At 37.2% G+C, this 20,885-nt stretch overlaps 1 protein-coding gene across 16 annotated transcripts in view; it reads right to left on the reverse strand.

The window, feature by feature from the left end:
- PIEZO2 (piezo type mechanosensitive ion channel component 2) overlaps positions 1-20,885 on the reverse strand; it is a 321,453-nt gene that overhangs the window by 39,630 nt on the left and 260,938 nt on the right. For all 16 annotated transcript variants that reach the window (XR_003993421.1, XM_030498994.1, XM_030499011.1 and 13 more), the window contains 7 exons: positions 14,725-14,968; positions 13,480-13,576; positions 11,327-11,486; positions 8,800-8,889; positions 6,820-6,941; positions 5,924-5,995; positions 1,918-2,021 (listed from right to left, as the gene is read on the reverse strand). Coding sequence is in view for 15 of the 16 variants with exons in the window: in XM_030498994.1 (XP_030354854.1) it covers positions 1,918-2,021; positions 5,924-5,995; positions 6,820-6,941; positions 8,800-8,889; positions 11,327-11,486; positions 13,480-13,576; positions 14,725-14,968 (889 nt within the window). In the remaining variant the exon portion in view is untranslated. The remainder of the gene's footprint in view (positions 1-1,917; positions 2,022-5,923; positions 5,996-6,819; positions 6,942-8,799; positions 8,890-11,326; positions 11,487-13,479; positions 13,577-14,724; positions 14,969-20,885) is intronic.

Raw genomic sequence — 20,885 nt, forward strand, 5'->3', positions numbered from 1 at the left:
TTGTGATGTTCACAATAAAATTTCGATGAGATGATTCTTAACTGCCTGCATTCTCTAACAAATCAAATCTCCAAGTTAACTCTTGAAGTGAGTATTGCACACAATTTAAACTAAAAGAAAAATCAACACTTAAAAGTAATTCTTTGGTGGGTTCCACAACAAACAAGTTCACTTTGCTAATATTTTTATTAAGACCATGTACATGGTGATTGAAGGTGAATAAGGTGTGATGATCAAAGGATGAACAAGCTTTTCATAAACAAAATTGATTTTCTGTTCTATATAACTCTCCTCCTATTTAAAGCCATTCAACTTCTTCATGTTGCACATATTGCAGAACTGGCCACTATACAGAATGATTGGCCAGGATTTTGAAATAAAGACCAGATCCCCCGTCCTCAGATTGGTATTTTAAGGCCCAAGATTTAAAAAATAAGACCAAATGAACAAAAACCCCAAAACCCAAAGTAAATGAAAGAATCTTATTAGCTTCTGACCTCAAGTTTAGAGGTCTTTTAAATCTCAGTGCTTGGCACCAGCACCTCTGAACAAAATGTTGTCACCAATTCTTTTAAAAAATCATGAGAAACGAGAATGCAAACTTTCCTCTATACCTTCTTGAAAACCAGAAAAAAAATGACTTAGAAATTCATGAGCCTTTTTACGGTCCAAGGTGAGTTAAATGCAAAAAATATATATTAAAAAATTAGGGTAAATAGTAGAAAATAAAACTTACTTATCACATTATTTTTCATCCAGATTTGTTTTACTTTTTTTAAAGTCAGGGAAAAAATATTTCCATTTCACTACCATGCAGGCAGTTTAACATATGCGATCAGTTGGTAACGTAATGTAAGTATATAAACTAAAAGCACAATGTATCAATGGATTTAATAAAATATTTCTTCTTGTGATTCAGTAATGTCATCTGGGAAGCTTTGTTTGAAAGCTATTGCAACAATGCAGAGAAGAGCATGGATGCAATTTTGTGCTCTTGCTTGGGCTGGGCTTTCAGTAATGCACCAGTTCTGCAGCGACACGAGCTTGCATCTGGATAGGAATACTCATCTGCAAAAAACTACCTGTTTGCTTAAGCTTTTAAAGTTACAGACCTGAAAAAATTCTGCGGTATTTTGAGAATTATTCAATGAGCAAAGCTTTAATCTTACCGAAGATTAAAACAACCTTATATGCATGGGCATTTCACTAACGTCTTTACCCAAGTTCTTAATTGAAGCCAGGAGATTCAATACTTGGTCCTGTCTAACATCAAGACAGTAGGAATATGTAGGAACTCAGGAAACTTCAGCTATCTTTTTAACATCACAATATTCTCTTACTTCAACACAGTCTGTCACTTAAAAAGCAAACATATTAGTTAACGCTATCCTGAAAAAGAAAGGAGAGAAAGTGATGTGGTCGAAGCTTGTTATTTTAAACATTAAGCATTTTATAACCCACTGGGATCAAAAATAAAATTGTAGTTTTTTAAAGTATGTATTCTTTTCCATGAAAAATTGCTAATTTTGGGGATCATTTCTTCATGGAAAGGTAAGATCTACTCAAAACCAGAAAACCACTGAAGCATCGTACAGCACTGCCAGAGGCAAGTCAGCTTCCTCACTTGTCTTTATTGCAACACAGAAAAAAGAAAGCTCAGATATTTAACCTTTGGTTTTGTACTTTTGATTTCCTCAGGCACAAGTGAATGAAGATATGATTTCACTATAGTTCCTGCAGGAATTTGGCAATGCTTAAAACAGGCAAACTTGCATTTTAAATTGGCAAGAAATTTCATTTCCAGTACTTTTCAGGTCTACATTAGATGTACTGGCTGCTTTAACATATGTGCCAATGTTACGAGAAGCTTACATTTTTTTCCAGATGTCAACTAGAAAGCAAATTACCATAAAGTACCTGAAATGCAGATTTTTTTCGAGGCTCCTCCTCTTCTTTTTTCTCCTCTTCCTCTTCCTCTTCACTGTCCGTCTCAAACAAATAATAATTTCCACTTCTGACCACTAAGTGAAACAAAATATTTTCTTATTTTTTTGAAAAGTTCTATTCTCACCTGCCCAAAGACCTATGAACAGCCAGTCAGTCATTTAAAAATTCATAACAAGGAGAGGTGAAAACAGAGAAGAAGCGAGATGAAAAGGTGTCAGGCAATTTATTTGATGTTAGTCTGTGATATTTTGGGCATGATGAGAAGTATACAAGAACTAAAGAAAACATCACCAGGAGAAGAAAATGTAAGGAAAAATCTTGAAGTGGATGTATCAAATTACTAGGTTACATTTTTTAGGAAAAAAAAGGCAGTTAAGTCTAAACTGATTTGGAACTGATAGTTACAGGAGGGAGTACAAAAAGCCCAGCAGGTAAGTAATTGAATTTACAGGAACAGTACCACTGGACAAAAAAATACTGAACTTCTCTTTAAAATGCTGAGGCATCCTTTAAACCGTGGAATGGGATGGTATTAGTTAATGCTATCTTCAAACAGTTAAGCTTTGATGAGGTAATGGAAAACCTTGGTTTGTTTAAAACAAATCACTTGGATTCTATTAATGTTATCACAAATGAGTTTCAATTTTTTGCCCATGGATTCAGAAAGGTTCTGAAACCTTCATACAGTAAAGATGCACAGTGAATAAGCTAGGCCTTATATCCTTGAACAGAAGCAATGTTTTTATTTCTCAGATGGTAACAGGCCTACATGAAAGAACAAGGTAAACAAAAGAAATGAAAAATAAGGTAATGAGCAAGAGAAAAATCAAAATCACAGCATTACATTCAGCAGTAAAACTTGTAAATAATTTCCACATTTAAACTGAAATATTTAAAGGAAGTTACTTAGATGAAATGTCACACAATCTGACTATATACAGCAATATATATTTATATCGAAAATTACATTTAACCCTCATTATGGGTTTCTGGAAAAGTACAAATTGCTTTAATTCAATCATACCTTGAATTCTACACAGGTTGTCTGTGCACAGATGACCACACAGAACTACCATAGAAACCTCAGTGTAAGCACACTGTGAAATTTGCCAGAACTCTATTGGAGCATAACTTCAGCATTTAAAACTCCCTCACAGAGGGAATTTTGTGCCTCACGTGCCTAGTTATGACTTTTAACATCAATGAACGCCCTGCAGAGGGACAGAGAGACCACTTCAGCAGTTTTAATTGCTGAATGAGATGAAAAATAAAGTTTGGAGATTTCTTGGATGAAACAAATTGATTATTTGGTACAGTGCCTTCTAAGAATGTCCATTTAAAATGCATTAAAGAAATTAATGTATTTTGAGACCCAGTAATCTATAGTTCTCTTTCATAAAAGAGTATCTTGTAGTCAGCAACAGGAATCGTCCACCCAGAAGATCAGCAGGATAAGGTCTGACATCTAGGGGAATCCTCTACTGCAGTGCAGTTCCTTAGAGGCTCACAGTAGTACCTGGTCATACTTGGAACACCTGAGCTGGCATAAAACAAACCTATAATGATCTCCCTCCAAATTTTTTCAAATGTATCTGAGGGGACACTGTAATTTAGCAGTTCTCTCTCTTCTACAACTGAAGAGGAAGGTATGATTGAATAGCAATAATGCATTCTTGCACACATCAAAATGGAATAAGAAGTGTGTTAGTCACCTACAGGGATTTCTAAAGAGACCAAATTTTACTAGTAAGATAATTCATAGCCAGACTGGACTTGGGGACCCCTTTCCTACTGCAAAATAGGAGTTTCTTCTACTAAGAAAAGGCACTTGCAGGCTTTCCTTGTGGGATGAGCTGGAGGAGGCAAAAGGGAAGCCATGCAGGAGAAGTCAGCATAATCTCATCATCTGCTTGTGCCCAGAGGGAAAGAGCTCCCCAGAACAGGTACAAGCACCATCTTTTGCATCACATCAGATGCAACTCTGCATCCAAGGAGAAGCTGAGGACCTCGAAGCATGTGGCCCCAACTCCTGCTGATCTTTGTGCAGCTATGTAAGTAATCCACAAGCACAAGAGGAGCCATACCTCCCTGCAAATGAGATTGTGAGTGAGCATCAATGAGGAAACCCTCACTGATGTTTCCTATCTGTTCTACTCAGACCCGAATTTATGACTACGTTTTAATTCCTATGATATACAAAATTATGTTTCTTTCTGTATAATAAAATTATAACAAGTGGCAGAAAAATAACAATAAAAGTATAATCAGAATTGGCATAAAAGCTCAAGCTTGAGTGACTTCAATACGTATATACAGCCACAGCCACAAATCAATTTACTGAGAAAAACAGCCACATGCAGCAGAATGCTGCATATACAGCTCAGTGTTTCAAAAAGGATAGATGGCAGGTATCAGTCTATTTCCAGTTTGTGTGCCTGTGAACACCATGGCATTGCCATGTTTCAGTGGTTGTGGACACAAACCACATGGCAGGCAACCACTGTTTGCAGGATTAGGGTCTGTGATGTTTCCCACAAGGTTTTGCATTATTGCAGTAAATAATTTCAAGAATGCTCACTGTTTAAATACCAAAATGCAAGTTGTCACCTAAGAACATTAAATAATGAGGGTGAAATAAGTAAAAGCCAAAGTCAATATCTCTCCCTGAGCAGTTCTTCTTACTACAAAACCAGTGGTGAAAAAAAAAAAAGAGACCATATCCCATTCCTTCAAAATCAACACAGCTTGAAATTCTACAGCAAAAACTCCCGAATTATTGTTTTGATCTGTTTTGTCTTTGTTGTCCTTTATGAAACTAGAGGACAAGAAGTTTATTTCATAAGACTTTTGAAAAGGGATAGGTCTCTCTAAAGTGGCAATGTGCCCTTTAGAAAGATAAAAATAGAGGCACAGTTTACTTGTGACTTGATAGAAATAAGCATACGACATTCTGTTAAATGCTGTTGGCAAATATATATGCTGGAGTTATAAATAAATGCACATAGGTAAATGAAGCAGTATCTAGACGTATAAAAGTATTACTTGGAGTAACTCTTTTAAACTAAATGAGCAGGCACAATAGAGACATTCATATTTAAATCTGATCAGTGCTATACACTTGAATATTTTTAAGTCTTCAGAGGTTATTAAATAGCTCATGTCTGATTTCCTACAATAAAGATCCAATAGAAGGATGTGTGATTCGAGATTGCAATCTACTCAGTTTTCTTGTTTTACCCAATCCACAACTAAGGAAAAAACCCTACTGTATGCCTGGACTGGGCTACAAAAAAATTAAAATATCGTAATGATACAGTGATATGAGTGACACAGGCTAATAAATTCTTGTGCACAAGGCTGAACATACTTTTGCTCTCAGATAAACACACAAAAAAAATGGAAATAACAAAACAAGTGGCATCAACAGTACATTAAAGTGTGATGAGAGATATTCAGCTGAGCTCTACACAACCTAGTCCTGGGAATAGTCTTGTTGCTTTACTGTGGTACTCAGATTTCTACAGCTGACAGCAGAATAACTGATGAACCATAAAAAAAGATGTATGATGGGTGTATATGAAAAAGAAATTATGACAAATCTTAGAATTCATTGGCAAAACTTCTCCTCGTTTTTAAATATATTGTGCTTTGCAGTAGGGGGGAATAAGACTGTTTGAGACTGTTGAGGCCAAAATAGATTCTTTTTGGCACATTTATCTGATTTCAAATTTTTCTGAGAATGCCCAAAGTATCATGAGCTAGCTATGCTTCCAAAACACAAAAGTTCAAAGTATGGTTAAACTCACTCCTTGAAGTCTTGGAAGTAAAAATCATTTGTTTAAAAAATCCCAAGCCTTCTATCAAGTCACAATCATAAAATCAGGCACAAAACGAATATGTCATGGGAATGCCTTCATTCTGGTCAAGGATATAAGGGTTAAATCCACATATTTGTAAGATGATTGAGAAAACCTACTGGAAGCATGATCAACCCAAGGCCGCCACCACAGCTTTTTTTTGCCCTTGGCTTTCTCTTTGTCTGCTTCTCCTAAAATAAAATATGTCCAAATATTAATTTTACAAAATGAGAAACATGTTTCTTACACTGATTAATATTTTTAAATTTCTCTTAAAAGAGCTAAAATTTCACGAGCACATCAGATGTCAGATCTATGATCCTATGATCTAGTGAATACATTCAACATTAAAATCATTCAGAAGCATGACCACGAAGCAGAAATACTCTGATCTATGCAGCAGTTAAAACAACCTTCCACCCTAAAACAGCTAAAAAGTTCAGTTTTGTGTTTTACAACATACAGTCACAGTTGACTGTAATTTTCAAGAAGGAAATATTTTGCCTCCTCTCAAATCCTACTGCATTTCAGGCTCCAAAAATTTCAAATCCAGTACGTGCTGATGCCAAGTCAGTAATAAAAATGTGGCACTAGATGGGTATCATTTTATTTGTTCCCATGTTTTAAACAACATTTAAAATTATACAAACATTTCAGTGACTGAAAAAACCTCAGAGCATCCAGAAAATGCTGCTGGAAAAATGTGGATGCTACCTATTTGTAACACTGTGGTTTACAGATAATGACTTTGTTCAAAACAAACCTCTGCTGCTATTCAGCTTTGTCAACAGCCTAAAGTTACCAAAAGTAATCTCAAAGCAAACCATTTTCTCTAAACCTTTTTGCAGCACAAAATCCCTATTTTTCTTTGCTGAATCAAGCTCCAAACTGATACTCAGCTAACAACCTTGTTACATGCTGACAGTTTTGAAGAACAATTTGTCACTTGTCCAGCTATTAGGTCTATTAGGTCCTTCGTGCTCAACTGCAATTATAGCACAAAAACTAATGGTACCTTCGTCATCTTCTTCAGAAACCTTCCGGATCTCTGGCCCTTCTGATGACTCCTGGGTCATACTTAGCATCCTCTCTTTACCCTTTTTGTACTTCTGCTGCCTGGCTTTGATGCGATCCATTCTATCAAATGGAAGAAACTTATTAGATTCACATCTTTGCTCTTTGACCTACCATGAAAAACAAGTGTTGAACACATCCATACTCTCACACACTTGAACATTTTTAAAGGAAATATCCAATCCACATTGTCATTAATCCTGCCCTTAAGCATAATCATAGATGATCATCATGCTGATGGTTCTCTTTATCCTAACCAGCTTAAACTGCATGAAGTACTGATGCACTGTTATTGAATTAAATAAACCAAGCACCCTCTATTGTTGAAGTCAGACATCCTACAAACATAAACTAGTAATTACTCTAGAAACATAGATCAGCTTTGGTATTGTCACAAGCAGTATCGTCTCCTTGACCTTAAACTCTGCAGAATTAACAGAAAAGTATTATTTCCAGGGCAAGCACATCCTCTCAAATGGGATAAGACTAATTCAAGCACAGAGCAGCATCAGCAACAGCTCAATACACCACTGGGTAGGAAACCCCTAGCATGCAGGTAGGGAGCATGGTCCCTACAGCCTTCTGATACTTCTTCAGTTATGCAGGTGTGGAAGAAGCTGTCAGGAGTGGGCTTTGACATCTGGCTAGGAAGCAGTTAGGGCTTTTCATGCATAGTGGTGGAGGAACTTTGAAAGCTTCTTGCAGTTACAAAAGAAGCATGCTGGTTGCATGCAAGAGAAGTGCCTGTCTAAAGAGAAAGGATCTCCAGGCCAGTTAAGTTGAATGCAAATATTTTCAGTGAAGGTAAACATATATGTTTTGTACTCAAACACTAGAGAGGAACCACAAACTAAACAGGAGTAGTCATGCAGCAATTTTTACTAGGAATACAGATATACAGAACAAACTCCTAATAATGGTAAAGTCAGTGAGCATATTCCCATCCATTGAAGCAGGGCTAGGATGTTACTCAGCTTCCTTAGCACATAGTGATTTCAGGCTGTTTAGGTGACTCTTAATTACAGCTTCCCAAACTAGGCCCCTTGCTATTCCAATTTCAGTGGTTTTTGATTTTGGAGTTTTTTGGGTTTTGGGTTTTTTTAACCCAGTTCCCATGTCTCAGCCTCCTATTTTCTAACCATCTAGACTTGCACCTTCAGGTGAGATAGGGTTAATGTTCTCACTTCTGATTAGTAATCTGCCTACCTTTTTCATGAGTTTCATAGGGGATTTGCATTTGACTATCCTACTCTTCTGAGAGATAGTGAGCGACACACTGAGAGAACAGCAGGGGAATTAGTGAAAGGGAAGAAAATGGAAAAAAATCCCCCTCTGCCCCATATTTCATCTGCATCGTATGCATTCATACTACAACATAGGATAACCCAAAACTACAAAAAGATATAGCACAGATAGATAGAGATCACCTTTTAAACAGAATAATATATGGTCATGTTGCTATGACACTCAGGGGTAGAACAGTGAAAAGCTGATCTTAACCTATCATCACTGGATTTCTGGGGTTTAGACCACCTTCAGAATAAGCAGGGGTGGCAACACCACCATAGGAAACACCTGTTTCCATTAGTTTCAGGCTCACCAAGGAACAGGTTAGTCCGTACATTGCACTCTGATTCTTTATGTTAACCTCACAACCATTGGTCCTAGAAATGTAATTCTGTGTTTAAATGAAAGTTTAGATTCTGCAGTATGTTGTCTTCCTGGAAAACATGACTCTAAAACTACATAATTTTGGAATACCTAAGACCTCTGAATGCCCAGAGAGAAATTTTTGTAACTGCAAAATCATACTTCAAAATCTAATCAGCATTTCTATAAAAGAAGGTGCTAGATAAATATCAACAATCAGTGAAATATGGACATATGTATGTATATATATAAAAATACTTTAAATACATACTGTCTTTTCAGTTGATCCATTGATTTTTTTTCCTCTTCGATTCTTGCCTTTACAGCCTTGACAATTGTAGCCTGGAAAAGCTCAGCACCCCTATAGAAGAAATGTGGGAAGAAGAAAGATAAAAAGAAGAAGAAACACTAAATGTTTCTATGTTTCCCTTGTGCCAGCTAATCACAGAGATCCCTCTGTACATGAGCTCATCTGTATTAAACACAACTAATCCAAGGCCTGAAAGAAGTTACCATTTACTTACATTACAAAGTAATATAAATATCTTTACAGTCAATCATTTCAATATCTGGGGCTAAACGTTGTGATCCCTACTCAGCCTCTAGCAGCTGCTCAAGGAATTCAGTTTCCAGTCCTTAAAAAGACAAAACATGAGTACCTCCAGGCTGAGGTACGACTTCTTCCACACCTCCAGGATTTGGTCTTTATAGTCATTTCAGTGTTACAACCACCTCGTCTCCCTGTCTCAGCACCCGTGGAAGTTGTGAGCCAAGTCCAGTTTTATAAAGGGACACAATGAACACAGCTTCAGCTTCACTTTTACTTTCTGAACACTCCAGTGCTTTCAATCCGATGACACAAATCCTTGAGCAAGTTTCTGGTGTGCCAAAAGAATATGGCTTCTAACTCAATGACATTAGAAATTTAACCAACTCATTGATTTGGATGTCCAGGCCACAAATCTTGGCCATTCTTTCTCATTCACTCATTAGCTCTTGAACACACTAAAGGAGCCTCAAAGTCTATCTCAAATAAGTGGCATTGACTTAAAGCCTTTCTTTTGCCAGGAATTCAGTAAGAACAGCTATAGATTCTGAAGGTTACTTTCAATTAATTTTTCAACCATGTTTTCTGCGAGATTAATGATTCTCCCATGTAATGTGCAGGATAACACAACTACATTTTTTCAAAGGAATATAATCAATACGGGTAATCATTATTGTCCCAAAGTATGGCAAAGTACAACAAAGAAGGACATGTTCTCCTCAGCAACTTGATCACTCTTAAATTCTTATGGACTACTGAAAACTCACTGGATACTCACTGTTATTGTTCAAATCAAAATTCAACCATATTTAGGTGAGGAATTTGTGTTTTCATGACATTAACTAGAATACAGGCTCAGACCATGCTGTCTAAATCCGAACTTGACCCTTTTCTTGGTCCAATGTAAATTCAAAGCTTGGATTTTAACAAGGCAATCAGCTATCTAAAAAAATAATTCTATCACTATATTTATACTACCCTCCTTCCTGTAATATCTTGGCACTTTCTGGTCATTAACACATTTATCTTTACAAAGCTCCTGACATAGGCCAGTATGTCTCCACTTCTGCCACTGGAGACCTCAGGTCTGGGTAGATTAAGTGATTTACCAAAAGACACAAGGCTGAAAGTAGGTACCAAACACGTGTCTTTCAACCTAGCCCAGTGCCATTTACATGAGCCTGCTCCTTCCTTCTGGATGCAAACTTTCCAATTTAGGAGGCATTTTGATACTCGTGATTTTGCTCTCTGCTATTTTTACTGTGAACACAGCATACAAAAAAAGCTACAAAAAGGCAGTATCCAGCAAAATTGGGCATTAGCAGTGAAATTCACCCCAGAATAAAAGTCTGAGAGAGGCAATATGGGATGGAGATATAGATCTTCTGGTAGACCTGTTGACAGTAGTGAATTGTACTCAGTGTGGGCAGCTAAACATGTCACCTTTTAAAGTAATCCCTGGAGAGGGAAGGAGAAGAAGATAAAAACTACTACCTTTCAGGACAGACAAGCCAATTTTGCCCTCACAGACAGGAATCACTGTCCATGTTTAGGTTTTTTTTTTTTTGGGAGGAGCCACAATACATTTAATCTGAATTGACAAAAGTAATTCCTTAGAAATCTTACTGAAATTAAGACCAGAATTTCATTCCTCATCCGCCTTCTGATTAAAAACCAGAAAATGGTTGTGCCAGTGATAGCTGTGAATGGATGCTTGTGGGGAAGCATAAGTAACGGGCCCGAAGAGGGCGATACTTCCGTGCCGTTCCTCAGTGTTCAGTGATGACACTTACCAAGTGTCTTCTTGATGTTCTGTTCTTCCCTAGCCAGATGTCATAACTTACCTGTATTTTCCTCATGTGAGTCATGATTTCTAAGGCCCATTGTCTCAAACAGGCTGTGACAGTAGAGCATTTTCTTTCCAAGGCTTAGAAACTCAGCATTTGCTCCTATACATACTGATGTTCAGAGAATGCTGCAACACACATCAACTTTCACAGCTTTTAATAAGAGTAGCAGATGGGTATTTGGTAGGATAGACGGATTCATTGTTTCATTTCTATCAGATTCCCAATTAATTTGTTTTCTCATGTGTGCTTTGTCAGAGTTGGCTTTGCAATTATGAATTTAGCATGGATTATTTAAACCAATGTTAATGGACTCTTATGGTACTACTTATCGTAAACAAGTAAGTACCATAGCCATGACAGACTTGAGCTGTTTCATTTCATTTTTTAAAACTTCATTTTACCTTGATGCTAGGATCTGAGAAGCTTTTATGTCTGCAACTACATGCAGGAAGTAGTAACTCATGAAGACTCTTCTTTGCAGCAGCAGGAAAGCAAAACATATACTGTCCCAAATGATTCCTGCCTCTCCACTGGGAAGTTTACAATCTAGATTGTTGGTTGCTGGAAAAAGAAAACATTAGCATAAGAACTGTTGTATTAAGTATTCTTTTATAATGTTTAATCAATTCAATAATTTTAGCCTTTAAAATTATTTGAAGTACTTTAATTAGATTTTTCTTAAGACAACTGTCATGCATTTCCATCTGAAGTACACCATATTTTCTTTTAGAGCAAACTGGAAAACTTCCAACAACGTGATATCCCATAACAATTGAGAATTTCCCAAAAGTGAACCATGAGCAAACAAATTCACCCTATCCTAATAAGTACTTGAAAACAAAGAATGGGAGAAGAGTATTTTTTGTTAGCCTGAAATATTTGATTTCAGTACTTTCTAAAATGGCATGTCTCTCTTTTTTTAATTTATTTCAAAGTGACTTTTTGTCTCATTTTCCTATTAAAAACACTATCAACATGAGAAAAAAGTGTCTTACTTTTGTCAAAATAATTTTTTGACTGCCATCACCTAGTATTTTTCTTTTTCCTCTCTGCAACTCATTTCAATGTTTCTTTCCATTGCATAAGAGAAAAAACATTTGAAACCACAAAACTACTTCCTTTGGGGTAGGAGGAGACAGGCAGAGAGAAAATCCCATTCTTCCTACCTCTAGATTTTGGCTTGGGCTATTTCTTCCTTTTTTCCTTCTTTAAAAGACAGTTCTCTTGAATATTAAAAAATCGTTTTTATTATTAATATTAAAATATTAATTTAAATTAAAACATTAAATATTAAATATTAAATATATAAGTATTATATATTATATAGTCAATATTATATTAGTCAATATTATATATTCAATATATTATATATTCAATATAATATTAACATTGAATATTAAAAAATTAAAACTGGGTTTTGTGGAGCTAGACTATAAACTAAATGGCCTATGCTGCCCTATAGAAGAGAGTAGAAGGATTCAAGGAACAGACTCTGGCTTGAAGCTGGCTTTACAATGAAGCAAGCCAGTGTAACAGGTCTGGAAGGTCAAGCTCCAAGAGCTTCAAAGCCTGCTCTGCCCATCCTCTGGGGAGTTGGAAACCTGTGTCTAAGTTTCTGTTGATGTTCAAAAAGATTTAGATAATACAAGAACTACAGGGCACCGTTTGTCTCATGAACTTGTGTCTTTGTATTTCCTTTCTTTTCCCCTACTCCCCACTTATCTATTAGGATCAGACATGAAGACAGGAATTCAGAACTTTGCTGAAGACTCACTAGGATCAAACAGTTCTTTAAATTCAATAAAAAACCCTGACTACCCCCCCTTCACTCCCTCCAGATGTTTTCAAATTGCCAATCCAGGGTGTCAGGACAAAATGGAACCAAATTAACAGCTCACTAAGAAGTGAAATGTCTTGCTCTCCATACCTCATTCTTCCATTCTTTCACCTCCATCCACATACACTAGCCCCTCCCTCCCTGCTACCATCACAAACATGAGAATAATCATAAAAAAAAAATTGCCTTAACTCACTATGCATGCAAAAAAATTACCACTTTTATGTTGGTTTAGCCCCTGCCATTTCAGTGAGCTGAACTGGTTTACTCTTTGAGCAACTGAATGTGAGACCTGGCACACAGGGAGGAGTGGGACTCTGCAGCTGGGAAAAGGTGCCCTCTCATTGCAGTGATGGTGAGCTGAAATTTTAGCTCAAGATGTACAGTGAAACCATACCCGTAATTATCACATCTCCTGAATATATAGGAAAACTGTTAAGCATCAGTATCACCAAATTGTCCATTTACAGCAAATGCTGCTTGTAGGTATGTGTTCGGGGGTGCTCAAAGTGTTCTCTGTATATGTATTTCAGTTCTATAAATATTTTCAATATTCTGTGTTGCTATTCAATATAGGATGAAGCTGTATTAACTAAACTTACAGGTATGATTTTTTCACAATGTAGTATATTAGGAGGGGGCATGACTTAAATATTGTAGGAGATTTTGAAGGTGATTATTAATGGAAAATTATGAAGAAAAATGAGCTATACTTACGAATACGGTAGCCTTTAACTGTACAAGCCAGGCTAAATGCCTGAATCAACCAGCAACTATTCTTAATTAATGACTCAATGTAGCCACATGCTCCTATCTGGAAAGTAAAAGAACAATTTCATATAACAAGACATAGCAGAAATAAAGATAAGAAAAGTTGTAATTCTTTATGTTGGATGAGAATATTGTGACCACCCTTGGCTATATTGTATCTCCTTATTAAAACAGAGACTAGAAGAAAGAGCGCCTTTACCAGTGACACACATCACTTTTAGACAGCAAGAATTTGTTTTTTCAATCATCAGTGAGACAGGAGGTATGTGAGTTTTGTTTGTGTTTTTGCAGAGAAAGTGATACGCCTAGCACGTGATGTGATGTGACAGCTAAGCAACTTTTATAAATCACTCACTCAATCTTGCAAACATACATGGACAAACTTAACACATGTGTAGCTCCACTGAAATCCCAAGCATAAAATGAAGCACATATGTAACCACTTAGAATATTTGCAACTTCAAACTACCCATAAATCAATTTTATTCAGTACAGTGACTTATATAAATGTAAAAAGAAAAAAGTCTGCTCTTTTCAGTCCAGCACTAAAAATGTTCAAAGCTAAAAAGCAATTGCCAGGAATAAATCTAAATTTATCTTTCAAAAATATTTAAATTACTGGCTTGTCTCAATCACCTATCAGTGCTACTGCAAGAATCTGCTCTAAAAAGTTAATTAACATAAGAAAACCTTTAATATTTTACAGAAACAGGAATGCGGCTTGTAATTTTGTTGTCAACTTCACTAATTACATTACATCAGAAGACAACTGTATCTAGTATGAGGTTTGAACATTCCAGTTTAAAATAAAAGGTTTAATTAAATGTGTATTATTTAACAAAGGTATGACTAATCTTGCACTTCTTACTCATTTCTCACTCCACTGAGGTTTTCACAAAGCTTCTAAGGACAGACTCTACTAGGCAAAGAAAGCAGAACCTAGCTCTTTGAAAATAGCTTGTGAGTTTTCACAGAGCCCAGTTGAATACCCGTGTGCATATTTTCCTGTAATGAACATGCATTACTATTGCCTGGATAAGCACTTGCAGTTTCTGAATTAAAATGGAGTCTGCTTTGTGCTTGCAGAAGGCTGTGGTCCTGAAAAAGGACTTTAATGATCACTCAATGCACTATGCACACTTCCAATGAAACCAAAGTGCTGACGGAAGAGGAAAGGCAGCATCTACTTACTGAGAGGATATTCTTCATTGTGATCACAAAGACATTGTAGGCAATCAGCCAGTCCCAGTAACGCAGAATACTCCTGATGGGCTTCAGCAACAGATCTCCACCAAAGAGAAGGAAATAAAAGCAAGCTACCAAGTAGCCCATACAGAATATGCTGATCCTCGTGGTTCCCGTTATGAAGATTATAGTAAGCACAAACCAGAAGAGGTAACTGAATATTATCACCTTATACATGTCTAAGTAGGATCTGGAAGTAAAAGAAGGAGAAAAAGTGAACTTTTTCTGAGGGCAATGATACCTTTCCTCTTTATGTGCGATTGGCTGACACTCCTCAGCCAAGGTCTTCTGAGCATTCTCATCCCACATCAGTATTCATGCACCTGCTCAAGGCTAATACCAAGGTCAGCGGGTCTAGCTCATTCATGGGTCTGCCTGGCTCACATACTCCATTCTAGCTCACTCATGTGCATAAGCACCTTGCTACACCCTGTCAGGGAACTTTGCATCATTCAAGAACAAGCCTTGTATTACAAAAGAGTGGAAAACATGTTCTCACCAAACTTCATGATAGAGTGATATTATCTGGCAATGCTATGCATGCAATTTAAAAGCTATCTGAGATTGTATTTTAAGAAGTCTGAGCATATTATAGCAAATCTATCTGAAAAAGTCAGCCACAGTACACCACTGCAAATCATTGTGTATTGATGACTCCTAGGGAATTCAGCCTTTCACTGACAGCTGCTAAAAATATCTTTCTCCAGCGGAGATCAATGTAGAATTTTTGAGGGGTAAATGGTTTCTCACAACATAAGTGTAATAGAATTTACTTGAGCATTTGCCGGGAAGCTATGAGACAGAGCTATCTGAAATCAGCCTGGCCTGCAGTGGGAAAGAGTGAGAAACAATTTGGTATTTTCAGATTCCTTAAAATATTGACTTAATATTGACTCAGTGAGCTTTCAAATAAGAATATCTGCCAAAGACAATACTGAATATTACATACAGCTAACACTGCAAAACCAACTAATTTTTAGTTTCCCCCTATTTAGTGTTTTGATTCTAGATGTAACTGTGTTTTTAGAGTCTGTTCACCCAGGCTGCGAAAGCAGATTTGACAGGAAACCAGGCAGGGAGACAGCACTGTAGGAGTACACATGTACCTAAGCCAAACCATGTATGGAGTAAATTAACTAAATGCACTGTATGAAGACACATAAAAAGGCCCCTGCTGCTTGATGTTCTCAGGCTCAGAACTTTCTAGGAGTATGTATTTATAGTCACACATTTATAGGCCTGTATTATACATTTCACTTGGCGAAGCCAATCAGAGAGACATCTAACAAAAGGTAAGAAGAAATCTCCTTTATGTTTATTTCCCACAGACATTTAAGAAATGTATAGAGTACTTTCTGTGAAATCTAGAAATGGCATGACTTTAGAGATGCTACTGGGTTTTGGGTGGTAAAACATTAACAAAGAATCCATATACACTAGGAAAATAAAGAGGCATAAGACATCAGTTGAACAGGTCTTCGCTAACTTAATATGCACTGGAAATGGCGTTCTTGCTATTTCTGTAGAAAAAAACCACCATAATATTTGGTGTTCCTTTAATAATAACTGTTTATGTGTAGGATGGCTAGGAAGAGATCACCTTCCTGACGATGCTCTAACAATTGCAATATTTCAAAAATCTTGTCCTCTGCTACCAATAAGATGCATCAGCATCTTTTGAGAAAAGTCCAAAATGGAACTGAATTAATTGAAGAACAATATTTTAATACTCTTCAATAAAAATGGATTCTAGCACTTAAAGAACTGGCTGGATCCAAACTTTCCAACATATACACGACATTTGATTGAGTCACAGTCCAACAGCAGACATTACTCTCAGATTAAAACTTCCAGAAAATAAGAGAGAATATGAAAAGACAATAATCTAGCTGTTTCTTCACTATAACATGAACCATTTGCTATATTTTAGTAGTCATCTGAAATATTAAATATATCTGCTTTTCTCATTTTCAAAATACATGTTAAGTATAATAGCATTGGACATCTCTGAAACAAACAAAACACAAAACAGGATTAAAGAAAAACTCAAAAGGCAGGAGGCAATATAACTATGTCAAGTGACAAATGATGTAGTTCTTAGAGATACAACTCATTTTCATTTTTGCAAATATGCAACTACAAGCAAGCCCAACTGTAAAAAGTGGGTTGGATAACTTTGAGTGGATAACTTACAAAATTGTGCTTCAACAAGTCACCCAGGGCACATCTAAAATGAATATCACCAACCATCCCAGGTATCTCTGTGCTGGCCCAAGAAGGATGTCATTGAACACAGTGAACATTCACATTGAACACAGTGAACAGACACACACTCGAGTAGTCTCAAGCAGATAAAAGCATTTCCTGAAACCACATTTCTTGCAGTTGCAATGTGCCAAAACTTCTTGTCTGTTACAGTATGGAGTCACACATCCCCTAATTTTCATTAATTGCTTATAATGATACAAGTAGGTCAAGTGCTGCAAGAGCAGGAACAAAGATGTGTCTTGGTGGGGGACTTCTCAACATATTGCCCCTCAAATCACTTGATACATTCTCAGATGCAAAGCTTTAAATTCTGCCTCAAACCCCAGAAAGTTAACAAGTGAGGAGTTTCAGTTCCTTGCTCTGGAGACAATGCAACAGTGGGAGGCTTAAGCACAAAACTGCTTCAACAGCTAAAAAAACCCTACACAAACCCAGAAGGTCAGTAAGGGTCCTTACCCTCCATTTGAAAACTTCTTCATAGAGAGCAGAAAATGCTGTCTTGGATAGCATATACCATAACTTTATGCTTTTGCTGCAGGCCACACAGATCATCAGTTTAATGCCATGTAAAGCTTCCAAACCTCATCTTCTAAGTGGTCTTTAAGTCTATATCCAGTCACAGAGAGGAGAGGCCACCCTCAGGATGTGGTATTTGACAATATACTTAGGAAATCTGAGCAGCTGCTTCCCAAGGGGACAGTCCCACTCCCCTTCATCCCCTCAGCTCTGCCTTCCACCCCTTCTTTGGCTTTAGCTCTTTGACTGATTTCAAGAAGCAAATTTGCAAAAACCTATTTATTTTGGGGGAAGACAGAAGGAAGGGATACTTTTCTGCCCATTCAGCCTATGAACCAACTCACTGCTGGTGTGACGAATGCAAAGGTGGGAGAATACAGCTGTAGGCCAGGAATATAGCCACACATCTGAGGAAGATTAGCCACTACACCAGTGTACCAAGAGCATCAAACTATGGCTTTTGGTAGCATGATAACCTTTGAATGAGAAATTATACAGAATAAACCTGAAAGATGAATGACATTTAAAAAATGTTGATTTGCTAACTGTGTCATTAGCAGAATCCACTGATACTCTAACATTTTGGGAAAATTTACCAAATCGCTTTGCTCAAAACCAGGGAAGACAAAGTCTGAAGTTCATACCACCCAGCCATCAAAGCTATTGTAACCTCAGATGGCTTGAATTATCAGCTGATGTGTTTTTCTTTGCTAAAGCTTTATTAGTCTTATCATGATTGCTTCAATATTTATTTCCATGGGAATTAATTTTTAACTGTAATACAATCCAGCCTGTTGCAAAAAAAGACTGCTCTATGTGTAGCTGTTTTCTTAGCATGCTCAGTGATGTGTTTGGCTGTAGCCAGTCTAGAGTCTGAACCTCTGCCTGCAGGCACCAAGAGGTGCTGATGCTGCAGCTAGTAACCCCTTTGAAGAAAGGTGTTTGTCCTCAGCCAGCATTTTGGCGCTTACAGAAAGAACACACTTCTGCTTACACACTGGTGAGAACCTGTTGTGCTGTTGCACTGACCAAGATAGCTCAACGCTGTTCCATGCTGGAGGAGCTGCTATTATGTAGCTTCACTGCCTTCTCTCATCAGCCACCTGTTTTGCTTTGAGTGTAGTTATCCACCTCCATGTAATACCAAGGCTCTTCCCCCAGCCCTCTTCCCATGCCTACCCTTTCCCTCTCCTCCAGACATATTCTCTCTCTCTCTCTCTGTCTCTCTATGTATTCTAAAAGCTACCCTCACTCCCCAAATTTCTTCTTTCTTTCCCTTCCTATCTCCCATTCCTTACATTCTTAGCAGCCTGTGTGACCCTACATCACAGACAACTTCCCCTTCTAATCACAACATTGCTAATTTCTTACCAAGCTTCTACCCCCAAAGCCCATCTCTGTAACTCAATTTCAGCCTTCGGAAGGCAGTTTCATTGATTTTCCCTTTGCCTACAGCAACACTGAACCTTCTGAAAATTAGGTCCCCTACGCGCTTCTCCAAATTTAGTGTTGTAGATCTTATAGGTCTTAGTCCCTACTATTTTTGTCAAGCTCTCTCCCAGGACTGCTATTCTCTTACTTTCACTCTCTTACCAGTGAGATCCTTCCTTCATGCTTCTGCCCACTTTAAAACTTCCCAAATCCAAAGCTGTGGTATTTGTTGAGGCTCATTTTATCAGCAACAAAATGTTTATCTGCTTTATACAACGAATATGAGAGGAAGCCTGTAATGATGATTTGCAGTTCCTCTCACTAACTTAAGTTAGAAGTGAAGTTCCAAGAAAGGCATTACAGCAGCCTTTGAGACTTCACCTGACTCACCCGATGGTTCCCACGGTGCAGGTACTAAAGGGGACAGTTAATGACTGGCTGCTAATATTCCTTCTGCTCTTAAGAGCAAAAAAGTAGATTACAGTCCCAAATTTTTTCCCTGTCAATGTCTAGGAGAATGTCTGAAAACTGCTTGGGAACTGAAATGAAAATTTTCCAGCATTAGACACTGTGGGAAAGGATTATCCTCAGTGAAGTCACTTTAAATCTTGTTTCATTTTAAAAGCTTCTGCTTCTATTCTTCGTTTTTATTTCTGTTTCAAAGCCCTTTGGTTGTGCTCTCCCTTGGGGTCAAGCACATGTCCCCTGAGAAATCTGGGGGTGGAAAGACAAGAAAATTTTCAGGAAATCTCTTCCTTAGACTGTATTTATCATTGTTGAGCTCAAGTATTTCTCCAGAGAGAAGAAAATTCAGCATTTGGAAATACATTCTTTTTCTGCCACTGTTTATACTGCAGTTAAAACTTTTTATCCAAGCCTACTAGAACAGTGCCCAACTAGTGTCTTCTCAAGGGGAGATACCTCTGGAAGTGTACTTTGATCTGCAACTGCCACTTGTACATGGCAGTAAATACACATTGGGCTTCTCAGAAAACACATAAATACTAAGCATTATTTTTTTTTTATGCTTTGTAATTTATTCATAACCAGGTTGCCTTCACTTATTTGTTTGGCTCTTTCTGACTGACTTCTGGATAAATGCCATTTTTCATTTCACTTGCTTGGATAAGCTTTGAACTAAGTTCTTGTCCACATTGCTAAATATTTAGACCATTTTGAAACTTCTATGGCAAAGTGCAAGAAATGTTTTTAGACAAAGCCCTTTGAGTTCCAAATTGTCTTGGATGGAGGCCAGATACATACATTTACTTCTGAGGTATATCTTCGGTGGACTCTCCAGAGCTTGAGAGTCCTTTTAAAAAATTTGTAACCTCTAATACAAGATTCAGCCACTTTAAAAAACTGTCAGCCATTTTCTGGTGCTTCTTTGAAGCAAATTAGGCATTTAAGATTGTGTATATGCAGTGCAACCTCTCAAAATAACATCATCTAAAGCCTGGGAAAACCTGCATCATAGCAAAAGCATTGAAGAAGATACTTAGGGGCTCAAGAATGAAAAGATACCATGAGGAACACAAGATCTATTATGCAGTTCATACTAAAGGAAGGTCTGTTTATACCCATATACAACATTCTACAAGAATGTTCCCATTACAGATTCAGGAACCTAACACTAAAAGCAATCAAACAAAAAAGAAGTTACAGCTTACCTGCCTGAGCATTTAAAAGAAAGGATATCATAAACAGGAATTTCCTCTGTTCCTGAAATTAATGGGTTCCTATTCCTTTTACGGATTTTTTAAAACAAAAATGTCCCTGTTCTGTTTCTTTCTCTGCCTTGTTCTTTTCATTCTACTTCTTATTCACACAACATAAAACTATCACATGAAACAGTCACACGGATTTCTGTATTTAGCTGGAACAAGTATAAA

Source organism: Strigops habroptila, chromosome 1 (assembly GCF_004027225.2).
Source record: "Strigops habroptila isolate Jane chromosome 1, bStrHab1.2.pri, whole genome shotgun sequence".
Taxonomy (NCBI): Eukaryota; Metazoa; Chordata; class Aves; order Psittaciformes; family Psittacidae; genus Strigops; species Strigops habroptila.